The sequence below is a fragment of the Nicotiana sylvestris genome, chromosome 12, assembly GCF_000393655.2.
Source record: "Nicotiana sylvestris chromosome 12, ASM39365v2, whole genome shotgun sequence".
NCBI classification, from domain to species: domain Eukaryota; kingdom Viridiplantae; phylum Streptophyta; class Magnoliopsida; order Solanales; family Solanaceae; genus Nicotiana; species Nicotiana sylvestris.
The window spans coordinates 50463445-50476663 of NC_091068.1; the positions used below are offsets into that span (position 1 = coordinate 50463445).

Sequence of the window (13219 nt, forward strand, 5' to 3'; positions counted from 1 at the left end):
TCTGGCCAAAACCAATCAATTCAGACGCCATCAAGAGATACTATGCCTAGATTATTTCAAATTTCTTTTTTGATATAATTGAACTACGCTTGACCAGATTCTCGTTTAAGAGGGGATACGTAGGCAGCCTTATGGGTTCGGTCATATCATATTAAATTTTCATTCCCCCCCAAAAAAGTTCAGAAACTGGGGCAGACTTTTGAGGAGGACCCTCAAAATTCCGGAGCAAGTCTAGCCAACGCCGTCGCATACCAGAAAGTCAGTTAAGAAACTGGGGCAGAATTTTGAGAAGGATTCTCAAAATTCCAAAGAAGGTTCAATAAGGCCTATTATCCACAAACGGTCAAAGATCATCCGCCAAACTGGGGCAGAATTTTGAGGAGGACCCTCAAAATTCCAATATAAGAAAGCTGCAATGCCTTTGAGATGTGTTACAATCACTATTTCATTTAAAATTACTTGATATATCAATACGTTTCTAATATAACTTTATTTTTATCAATGATTGCATATTTTTCGAAAACTTTATTTCCATAACAGTCAGGTGTTACCTAGGGGAACTTGAAAGGGCTTTCAAAACGGAGTAAAGCAAGGCTGGCAGACGAATCATGAACCAACCTCACCTCACAAAACTTACTATTTTTCTTTGAATGCAGGCATATCTGACGTAATGATAACATCCGCAAATATATGCACGTAGTAAGATTACTATCAATCAGGCCACCAGACACTTAATATATCTCTAGCTAAGACATACACTACCCTTACTTTCTACTTGCTCTTTGCATGTGACTAATCCCCTGTCCTCCATATTTGCATGAGGCTAATCATTGCCTCCATATATGTATGAGGCTAATCCTTGCCTCCATACTTGCATGAGGCTAATACCTGCCTCCATACTTGCATGAGGCTAATCCCTACCTCCCTATTTGCATGAGTCTAATCCCTGACTCCATATCCGCATGAAGCTAATCCCTGCCTCCATACTTGCATGAGGCTAATCCCTGCCTCTATATTTGCATGAGGCTAATCCCTGCCTCCATATTTGCATGAGTCTAATCCCTGACTCCATACTTGTATGAGGCTAATACCTGCCTCCCTATTTGCATGAGGCTAATCCCTGCCTCCATATTTGCATGAGTCTAATCCCTGACTCCATACTTGCATGAGGCTAATCCCTGCCTCCCTAGTTGCATGAGTCTAATCCCTGACTCCATACTTGCATGAGGCTAATCCCTGCCTCCCTATTTGCATGAGTCTAATCCCTGACTCCATATACTTGCCTGAGGCTAATCCCTGCCTCCCTATTTGCATGAGTCTAATCCATGACTCTATACTTGCATGAGGCTAATCCCTGCCTCCCTATTTGCATGAGTCTAATCCCTGACTCCATACTTGCATGAGGCTAATCCCTGGCTCCCTATTTGCATGAGTCTAATCCCTGACTCCATATTTGCATGAGGCTAATCCCTTCCTCCACACTCACATGAGGCTAATCCTTGCCTCCCCATTCGCATAGGACTAAGCACTATTCCTTTTCGTACAAATTTTGCTCTATGTATAGCACTATCTATTTGCTCTGCTATCGGGCTAAGCTTTGCCCTCCATTTCGCAAGACTAAGCCTTGTCTTGTTAACATCACTACTGCATATCATGGGCTGAAATATCGCCAATCTATCTGAAGGCGTCATAGTCTAAAGGCATCATCCTCATAGTCGCAAGACACCATGTCATGGCCTGAGGATCTCTCAAATTTGCATATCATTATTCAATGGCGTCATGGTTCGGAGGCACCATCTTCATGGCCTGAGAACATTATTTCATGGACTGCAAATCCCTCACTGAACAATTCATGGCTTAGGACGTCATGGTCCGAGGACGTCATCTTTAACCGTCCGAAGACAACCTTCATGGTCCAAAGGGAATTTGCATCATGCTTAATTTTTCGCAAATACATGTTTGTAGCATCTTTTATCTGCAGGTAACCAGTAAGCAACCTGCTATCCTAGCAGGAGCGATCTCGCTACAGTTCGTCCAACTATCAGAGCCTTAACCGCTCACCATAGCCGCTTCGGCACCTCGTGTCCGTTCTTGCAATGATTCCAAAGCATCCTGCCGGTCAAAATTGGCCATCATTTCTTTACCTGAAAACTCTTTCATCTTTCCCGGGTAAAGAGGGGCAGCTGTTGATACCCAGTTTTTTCCTATATATTTTTTAATATGCATAAATACTTTCAAAATAGCATATATATGTATATATAAGCATGCAAAAGGTCTTTATAATTTTCCTATAATTTTAAAAGGTTTTAAATTGATTTATTTCTTCCTTTTTTACTTATAAAATCTCCAATAATTATCCTTCAAATTATTGTTGTGATAATTTAATCATCTAAATCCTATATTTATGCCAAAATGTTGTTTAAATATTTTTGGGCATTTTTTATAATTGCATTTATGTTTTTAAAACTAATTGCATTTATGTTTTTAAAACTAATTTGCATATAACTACAATATTAGCCCTATTAATGTATAATTACATTTATATGCATAAAATTGATCTTATATATTTGTAAAATTTTAAATATATATTTTAAATTTTTGTAGTACACAAAATTATTTTTTAAAAATTATCTATTATTTATTATAAATTATATGGGGATAATTTGGCTATTTAAAATCTAGACAAATTGCATTTCAATCTTAGCCTCAATTAAACCCAATACCCAGCCCAATTTCGAATTAAATAACCCGACCCAGGCCCTAAATGCAACTGCCCGACCCAAAACCTATCAAATCCTGGTCGTTGATCTAAAAGATCAACGACCCTCGTTCAGGCTTGCCTTTTTTATTCCAAACGACCCTCCAACCCTAACCATTTTCCCACATCCGCCGCCCTAAGATCATCTCCTCTCTCAACCTAACTCTAACCCTTCAAACACCGACCTCTCTTCTCCGGTCATCTCCGGTGACTTCTTATCATCTCCTAAGCCTCCAATGGCTTCTCTCATGCCATGCCTGCCTTCTCTATTGTCTTCAAGGGCCCAGGGCCATGCCGACTTGCATCTAGGGTTCGTCACTTGTCTGTTCTTGGCTACTCCAATGTGATTTTGAGCAAAATCATGCTGTATTTGTTACGATCCTTGGGATTCTAAACATGTTCTTTCATCTCTATATGAGTTTCTTTTGAAACCCTAATTTCCTCCTATATCTCCTAGATCTATACAGATCTAGGATGATTTGAGTTTGTTTCTTTAAGGTTTTACAATGTCCTTGGAACTCTTTACAAGAATCGTTGATTTCAAGTGTTTTTCATCTCCTATTAAAAATTAGGGTTTCAGAACTACTTTTAGAACTTTGTTTAACTGATTCTTTGTATTTAAACTTCTATTTCTTGCGTATTTTGACTGATTCTATGATTTTACTACCTCTTCAACTCGTCTATGTTGAAAGCCCTAATTTTTTAGGTTTCTTCGTTTGGCTCTGTGTATTAGCATGACTGACAAGTTCTTGTTTGAGTTTCTGTGACTATCTTGCCTCGAATATGTTCCTACTGAGTTTTTTAGCCTAACTTATATAAGCTCAATGTGCTTGTGTTCATCTTGACTTTTCAAGACTTGCTTCTTTGCTTGCTATGTCTAGTTATTCTTATCTTACTCTATTTATATGCTAAACACTGACTCTTGACTCTCTCTTTGATTGATTCTGGATTCCCTATTTCATGGTTTGATTGGAAGACCTTCCTTTAAACCTTCGATTCCTTCCGTTTCTATTCAAATTGATTGATTCGCGTACCTTGTTTGCATTGGTACTTTATTCTTACGGACCATCTCCTTAATTAGAGTTTTCTGAACTTAGCCCTAATTGTTTACCCTATACTTACTGAATTTGAAATCTTTCCTTATTGGTCGTACATTGATTTCTTTCCTTATTTGTTACTTGTTCTTACTGTTTGAACTGATTCCCTTAACTTTGTCACACCTCCGTTTTTACACCCCGAGGGGGTATACGAGAGTTTTTCCAATTTAAGTGACATTATTCAAAATATGATTATTTATTTAATTCTTAGAGTCGCCACTTGGAATATTTTAATTGGTGTCCCAAGTCACCGGTTTAATTTAAATCCCAAATTGAGGAAATTTTGACTTTGCTTTTGAAGTCTGCAAACCAGAAATTCTAAGTAAGGAATTCTATTAACCCGGGAGAAGGTGTTAGGCATTCCCGGGTTCCGTGGTTCTAGCATGGTCGCTTAGCAATTTATACTTGGCTTAATTGTTTAACTACTCATTTTTAAAACCTATGTGCAATTATCTTTTACCGCTTTTAATCAAATGATTTATTCGTAATTAAAGAATTGAGTTACGCGTGCGTATACTCTTTTCTTTTGACGCGTCAAAATCATGTCACACGAACGTGTCCACGATTAATGACGCCTTTTGTTGATTTATTAAGAAAAGTTTGGTTGAAGTTGCGCGAACGCATCCCTAGAGTCTTTTAAGAGTTTAATTTGCAATTATATTACGCGAATGTATATATAATCACAATACTAATCTAAATCAGGCCTAAAGCAAACTACGATGGTTTGAATTAATAAGAAGTTTGCGAGGGCCATGAAAAATTTAATAATGGCACACCTCGATCTTAAAGAGTTGTTACTAATTATACGAGAGCCATGGGTTATCTAATTTTGTTTATGGCACACCTCGAATCTAATTTTTAAGGATATTTGAACTAATCTTTTGAGGGCCATAATTATAGCTTGCTTAATATGGCACACCTCAAATCTAAATTTAAAGGGGGCTAATTAATTAAAAAAGGCTTAAAGGGATTCGAAATTATTTTTAAGGCAAATGTTCAAACCAACTTAACAATTAGCAGATATCGCATGAAAAAAGTTGATCGTTCAAAGAAGGCTTGCATCGGCAACGACAACTAGACGAGGAATTGGGATCGAAAAAGAAATAGGCCCAAACATTACAGGGTATACAATTTCCATTTGACAGTGATCTCAAGTTTTGGCCCAAAGGGAACCCAAATTTTGTGAAAAGGGTGGACATCAAAGGGTCTGGACTCGAGATTGAGTCCCCATGAAGCAAATAAACCTGGACATCAAGAGCCTTGGGCTCTAAACAGCCTTTCTGTAACCCAAGTCCAATTAGACTTGAACATTTTTAGTAGAGTAAGCATGAAATACATTAACCAATCGAGATGCAAAATGCAGGAAATAGAGATGCCATTCGTTTGAGCATTAAAATTACTGTCATGATTTCCATACATAGTGAGCTTGACAGTAGATACCCTAAACATCAGATGTCACAATGACCCAATAGTCTTTGAGCTTATTCATCTTTAAAGAACAAAATTCCAAACTAAGCCAAATCTTTTGTGAAGGTTAATCTGAAATTAAATATCACTGATATTGCAATAACTCTTCAAAACCCCAAAGTAGTGCTGTCTATCCCATACTATACCCATAATGACAGTATCAAACACCTAACGACCTTTGGCAGAAAGAATTCAAACATGCTAAAATCATAATAACAGAAGTCCAAATACAAACCTAATTCATATCAACAAGGTTCATGGTATGAATAAATACAAGAGGTAATGTATTAAAAGCATAATTTAACATGGAATGTGGATGAATCTTCAGTAAGACAGCTTGACATTCAACTAAAACTTAGGTTTACAACTTCAACATGCTTCAAACTCAAACTTCACATATTGATAAGGTCCAAAATGTACCTGGTTACAACAACAAAACAACAGAGAAAATGAGTTCGAATTTAGGAAGAGAAACATCAGCAGCACATCAACAACACCAAAACAACCAAACAAACAACACTACTCAGCCTTTTTGGACCAGCTTTGAACCCAGAATGACCAAAATTCTTGAAGAAGTTTTAAACTCTGAAGATGACAGCAGAACTTGGCCAACTTCTACTAAAAATGCAAGGGATTTTAGGTGTTTTTCAGCTCAACCGTTTCTACTTTTTTCAGGTTTTTAATCTCTGAAAATCTGCCTTGATAATGAAGTAACAAACCTTTTATAGAGGCTTCTAGGGCAGCAGAATTGGGTTTCCGATTTTACCTATTGCCCCTTTTTCAATTTTCGTTTTTGCTAGTTAGTCCTTAAATTCAAATTCTGTTTATTAAATTAGCCCAACCCTCTCTTTCCTGGAAACTTCCTATTCAATTACCCAAGATTCCCCTTGATTAAATTCCCTAAACTACCCTTAAACCCTCTGTTTTTTACTTCAAGACCAAATATGGGTCAGGTCGACCCAAACAACAAAACAAAATCCTTGGGCTGTTGTTGGAAATAAACCAGAGGCCCAAAACTCCACCCAACCACATGAGTGTTCTGAAACTCAATAATCTGACCCGAACAAATTAAAACTCAAATGATGGCCCTAAAAAAAAACTCAACCATTTTTTAATACTAACTATGAAAAACAAACAGAATTAATTCTAACCTTTTAAAACAATTAGCCCAAGATTAACTCATAACTACTGCTTATCCGAATTTTAACTGATTAAATAGAAAACAGAAATAGTGAGAAAAGAAAAAAGAAAAAGAAAGAATGAGGATAGAAGAGAACAAAAACAAGGAAAGACATGAACAGGGATACCTAAGGTTGGAGACGAACGGGCTTGAAAAGCTTATCCGGCAGCTTCCGATTTGAACCAAAATGAGTGTTAGTCAGGTTGTTCTCGTAAGAACACCCATCTAACACTCATCTTAGGTCGAAATCCCTTCAATGCTTGGAGAAAATTAAATCGGACCCTTTTTGCATGATGGGTTAGAGGTTGGAAAGGACTTAGAGTTCTTTTTAGATCTGAAATCAAAAAAAAGATGGATAGGATTTGGGGGAAATCGATGATGGTTTAGTGTTTGAGGGGTTATGGGGAGTGTGTGGTAAAGTTTTGGGCGGATTTGGAGGCCAACCGCCGGTGGGAATGGCGGAGGTTTACAGGCGGCGTTAGGGTTCTTACACTTGGAGGAAATGAAGCAAAGAAAGTACATGGGTTAAACTGAATGGGGTTCAGACACTTTAATTAAAATAAGGGGGAGGTTAAGCCCTTGGATAAAAGGAAATGAAGGGCCCAGGTTGATTTTAAAACTTCAAACTCAAAACGACGTAGTCTCACGACCATACTACGTCGTTTCAAAGCTCTTGGGGGCTGACGTCTTGGACCGATTTAGAGCGTGATTGGGCCGAATCTTTGAGCGGGTTTCAGGGGATCTTGAACACTTGGGCTGATATGGATTGGTCCAAAACACAACTTCTCTTATTTTATTACCCTTTTCTTTTCATTTTCCAATTTTCTTTTCTTTTCAAATTAAAATAAACCTAAATTAACTTCTTAAAACTAAATTAATTTACCAAAAATAATCTAATTATTCTTCATAGTAATTACAAAAATTAATTAAGTCCTAAATTAAAAGAAAAAGCTATAAAATTCAAAAATTAAAAAGTTAAAATGCAAAGTGAGTTATTTTTTTTGTGATTTTTCATTTTTATAAACAATTAACTTACTATTTAACCTAAAAAACGTAAAATAAATCCTAAATGCAAATGCAAAGTATTTTTGCATTTTCATGAATTAAACTAAAAATTAAACACGCACAGAAAATTGCAAATAAGTAAAAAAATTCTACAATAATTCCTAAACGACAAATAATTAAAAGAAAAATCTAATTCTTCGGGATTCTGTAGAAGTAATTCATGTGAGGAAAAAATCACGTGCTCACAACTGCCCCTCTTTGCTTGGAGACATGAAGGGTTTCCGGGCAAAGATAAAATGAGCAATTCTGAGGGATTTTTGCCCGTTTGATACTCCATGAGAAGCATTTTTTGAAAGAGCCTGACCGAACCTTGCTTCAAAGGTTGCCTATATATCCTTGGCTATAAAGGAATCAGGTCAGTATAGTTCTAGATGTTTTGGTAGCTAGGACTACCGGGGAGCGGTGATTTCACTGTTGTTGTTGCTGCTACTGCTTGCTGAACCCCTTATTACACCAAAATGAAAATAAAAAGCTAAACTAACTAAGCCTAATCAACTACGAGTTACAAGATTCCTATCTATAAATCTCTTGAAGCTCGATCTTGAGTCTTGACTGGTTCTTACTGTAGAATCCGATCTGAATCTTGATGCTCATCAGCTGTAGGTGCCGGTTCCTTCTTCTTCAGCTTTTCGGATCAAGGCGGGACATGCGAAGCTTGTGACTTCAATCATATCTTGAGTAATCCGCATCTTTATCCGCTTCCACACCTTGAGTTCACTTCTTTTTTGTTCTTTTCCTTCTTTTCTTTGTTCTGGATTGAGACTCATTCTTTTGGTTATCTCGAACCCTGAGTCTCGAGGTAAAACCTGCTCAGATACCAAAAACAAACAAACGAAATTTTCTGCCGTAGTTTTCACTAGGAAAATTTTGCGAGTTATTTGTAACTAAAATCTAAACTTTATATTTTTTTGAAAGCGATAAAATAAGGAATGTGTGTCTTTAGGAGGAAGAGATTAGGGAATGGAGCCCTATATCTATAAAAACTCAACGAAGGAGTGGAGACCCTATGTTGGCAAAACTAGGGGATGGAGACCCTATATCTAAAAATAATCTCAACTAGGGATTGGAGACCCTATGTTGGCAAAAGGCGACAAGGGGATGAAGACCCTATGTCTAAAAATAATCTCAACTAGGGATTGGAGACCCTATGTTGGCAAAAGGCGACAAGGGGATGAAGACCCTATGTCTAAAAATAATCTCAACTAGGGATTGGAGACCCTATGTTGGCAAAAGACGACTAGGGTATGGAGACCCTATGTCTAAAAATAATCTCAACTAGGGATTGAAAACCCTATGTTGGTAAAAGGCGACTAGGGAATGGAGACCCTATGTCTAAAAATAATCTCAACTAGGGATTGGAGACCCTATGTTGGCAAAAGGCGACTAGGGGATGAAGATCCTATGTCTGAAAATAATCTCAACTAGGGATTGGAGACCCTTTGTTGGCAAAAGGCGTCTAGGGGATGGAGATCCTATGTCTAAAAATAATCTCAACTAAGGATTGGAGACCTTATGTCTAAAATAATCTCAACTAGGGAGTGGAGACCCTATGTTGGCAAAAGACGACTAGGGAGTGGAGACCCTATGTCTAAAATCTCAACTAGGGAGTGGAGACCCTATGTTGGCAAAAGGCGACTAGGGAGTGGAGACCCTATGTCTAAAATAATCTTAACTAGGGAGTGGAGGTCCTATGTTGGCAAAAGGCGACTAGGGAGTGGAGACCCTATGTTTAAAATCTCAACTAGGGAGTTGAGACCCTATGTCTAAAATAAAAATCAACTAGGGAGTAGAGACCCTATGTTGGCAAAAGACAACTAGGGAGTGGAGACCCTATGTCTAAAATAATCTCAACTAGGGAGTGAAGACCCTATGTTGGCAAAAGGCTACTAGGGAGTGGAGACCCTATGTCTAAAATGATCTCGACTAGGGAGTGGAGACCTTATGTTGGAAAAACGACTAGGGAGTGAAGACCTTATGTCGGAAAAACGACTAGGGAGTGGAGACCCTATGTCTAAAATAAAATCAACTAGGTAGTGAAGACCCTATGTTGGAAAAATGTGACTAGAGATTGGGGACCCTAGGCTACCATGATTTTGAATTTTCTTCTTATCTTTATTTCATTTTGTTTTCCTTTCTGTTTTTTTTCATGGAATGAGTAAATGCAGGAAAAAATTTGGAGGGGACTTCCCTTTTTATGGATTGTTGCTGCAAAGCTGTTTCTGGCACTTGCGCATTTCTTTTCCTTTTTTTGGTTGCACCTGCCTTGCACGGTTGCTTTGGATTGCACCTGTTTCAAATTTTCAAAAACAAAAAAAACAATTGTTAGTTTGAAACGGTGGTTGGTTTTGTGGCCTTGATTGTTTTTGATCATTTGATCTCGGCCCAAATCTTTTGGTGAGAACCTCTGCTGCTTGCTGACTTTTCTGAAGATTAATCTCCCCTAAAACCGAGGAACTCAGCTTTCCAAAATTTCCCATGACGGTTCACCCGTGTGGGGCTTTGGCCCTCTCACCTTATTCTGCCTCTAGAGGCTTTTGACTTTGGATTTCTTTTCATTTTCAATAACTTTGATTTCAGAGCATCGGCCATCATTGCCAGACGGGATCGACTTGATTCACCCGCTGAGGCCGGGTACTTTCTTTGGACTTGGCTTTTATTAGGCAGAACCCTGTAAAACTAATCTTGCCACATTTTCTTTGTATTAGTTTTGGAATAGAATTAGACCGAAAGGGATTCAAAGAAAAGTAAACAAAGGACAAGAAAGTGAATTTAAGGAGAAGTGTCCCTTTCGGGGAGGAAAGAAGGACTTATCTGGAGTGCATGCAGACTTCAATAGATATGACATGCTTCTTAGACTGGATACCCGATCTGCCCAACTATCCAACTTCTCATAGACCCATTATGAACCGTGTTTTGAAACCGAGAAACCTTACCAGGACTCTTTCAGTGCCAATGGTGGCGAGGGATTTCTTTCTTTTTGATCAACGACGCCCTTTGCGGGTTTTTGCCAATTGACCTCTCTCATTTCTCTTCTCACCATCGCCTTATAATGCTCTTTACTAGTTATCACTAACAATACTCTCTCGTTTTTAATTTCTCTGCTCACCATCGCCTTATAGTGCTCGTAGGTTTTCACCAATAAGACTCATCTTGATTGCATCGGATCCAAACAACTACTTTCTCTGATTTGTACACCTTTCACCGATTGATCGGAAGGACTTTGAACAAGGTTTGGGTAAAAAGAGTCTATATCAAATTACAACTTTGGAACCATTCAGACGGGATTATCTCCTAACTATTATAACATCTGCCCCAGTTTTACTTTTGGGGAAAATGAGATTTTTGTTTTGGTGTGACTGAACCCCAGAGAGAGGCTGCCTACATATCCTTTCGGAATCAAGTAGAATGTAGTTCAGGGAAACATTTTGTTTTTGTTGCTTTTTTTTTGTTTCTTTTTTTTTTCAAACATCTTCAAGTTCCAAAGAGGGTAATGAAAGGAAGGTAACCGGCTAAAAGGGTTAGCAAAGGATTTGAGTGTTTGGGGTAGCGAGAATGAAAGCCTTCGTCATCCCAATCGGATAATATTGATGCTGTAGAAGGATTAGACATAGTACTTTTTGATTGCGTCTGCATTTACAGCTATTTCGGGGTCATTCCCTTCGATGTCTCCTAGGAATAACGCCCCTTTTGGCAACAATTTTCTGATAATGTATGGCCCTTTCCAGTTAGGAGCAAACTTTCCTTTTGCTTCCTGATAATGGGGGAGAATACGCCTTAAAACGAGCTTCCCCACTTCAAAGTTTTTAGGCCGCACTTTCTTGTTGTAGGCACGGGCCATTCTTTGTTGATACAACTGCCCGTGGCAGACTACGACCATTCGCTTTTCATTGATCAGGGTTAACTGTTCCAGATGGGTTTTGACCCACTCTCTGTCTTCAATTTTAGCTTTAACAATGATCCGAAGAGTAGGATTTCAACTTCTACGGGTATCACGACTTCAGTGCCATAAACCAAAAGATATGGGGTTGTTCCGACTGATGTGCGCACAGTAGTGCGGTATCCCAATAATGCAAATGGCAGCTTTTCATGCCACTGCCTGGAACTTTGAATCATCTTTCTCAAAATCTTTTTGATGTTCTTGTTTGATGCTTCGACGACACCATTGGCTTTGGGCCGATAAGGAGTAGAATTTCGATGTGTGATCTTAAACTGCTCACATATCTCCCTCATCAGGTGACTATTCAAGTTTGCAGCATTATCTGTAATGATAGTTGCAGGGATACCAAAACGGCAGATGAGATTGGAATGCACGAAATCTACCACAACTTTCTTGGTGACAAATTTGAGAGTAATTGCTTCAACCCACTTTGTGAAGTAGTCGATAGCGACCAATATGAATCTATGCCCATTTGAAGCTTTTGCCTCGATCGGCCCAATGACGTCCATACCCCAGGCAACAAATGGCCAAGGTGCTGACATGGGATGCAGTGTTGTAGGTGGTGCATGAATCAGATCACCGTGCACCTGACACTGATGACATTTCCGGACAAAACTGAAGCAATCTTTTTCCATAGTCATCCAATAATAGCCTGCTCGAAGGATCTTCTTTGCCAAAACATACCCATTCATGTAGGGTCCGCACACTCTTGTGTGCACTTCATACATGATTCTTCTGGCCTCTTCGGCGTCCACACATCTTAACAAGTTGAGATCTGGAGTCCTTTTGTATAAGACCTCACTGCTCAAGAAGAAACCGCTTGCGAGCCGTCTAATGGTTCTCTTTTGGTCTCCACTGGCTTGCTCGAGATATTCTTTAGTTTTCAGAAACCTCTTGATATTATGATACCATGGCTGAACATTCGGTTCTGCCTCAATTGTGTTGCAGTAACCGTGCCTTTCTCGGATTTGGATTTCCAATGGGTCAATGTGGGCATTGCCTGGGTATGGCAACATCGAGGCCAAAGTAGCGAGCACGTCGGCTAACTCATTGTGAAAACGAGGAATGTACCTGAACTCTACTGACTTGAACCGCCTGCTAAGATCTTCCACATGTTGCCTGTAGGGAATAAGCTTGACATCCCGAGTTTCCCATTCTCCCTGAGCTTGTCTGATAATCAAATCCGAATCTCCCATGATTAACAATTCTTCCACATCTTGGTCGATTTCCATATTCATACCCATAATGTAGGCTTCATACTCGGCAGTGTTGTTTGTGCAGAAAAACCGAAGTCGGGTTGTGGCTGGATAATGCTGACCAGTGGGTGAGATCAAGATTTCCCCAATTCCAACCCCTTTTGCATTCACAGCTCCATCAAAGAACATTTTTCAAGCATTGGTGTCTTCTGGTGTTATCTCAACTAAATTTACCTCTTCATCCGGGAAGTAGGTGCTCAAAGGCTGGTATTCATTATCAACAGGGTTTTCAGCTAGGTGATCTGCTAAAGCCTGGGCTTTCATTGCCGTGCGGGTGACGTAGACTATGTCAAATTCAGTGAGCATGATCTGCCATTTTGCTAACCTCCCTGTGGGCATTTTGCTTCTAGAATATATACTTTAAAGGATCCAACCTGGTGATGAGGTAAGCAGTATAGGCCAGTAGATAATGCCTAAGCTTCTGAGTGACCCAAGTTAGGGCGCAACAAGTCCTTTCCA

The 13219-nt window shown here is 39.0% G+C and overlaps 1 protein-coding gene across 1 annotated transcript; it reads right to left on the reverse strand.

Annotated features, from left to right (window-relative positions):
• Positions 1 to 9679: 9679 nt before the first annotated feature.
• On the reverse strand, positions 9680 to 12736 carry LOC138883017 (uncharacterized). The gene is made up of 2 exons (XM_070163673.1): positions 12231 to 12736; positions 9680 to 9854 (listed from the first exon to the last, which is right to left on the reverse strand). The coding sequence occupies exons 1-2, from the start codon at positions 12734 to 12736 to the stop codon at positions 9680 to 9682; spliced, it is 681 nt and encodes a 226-aa protein (XP_070019774.1).
• Positions 12737 to 13219: the final 483 nt, after the last annotated feature.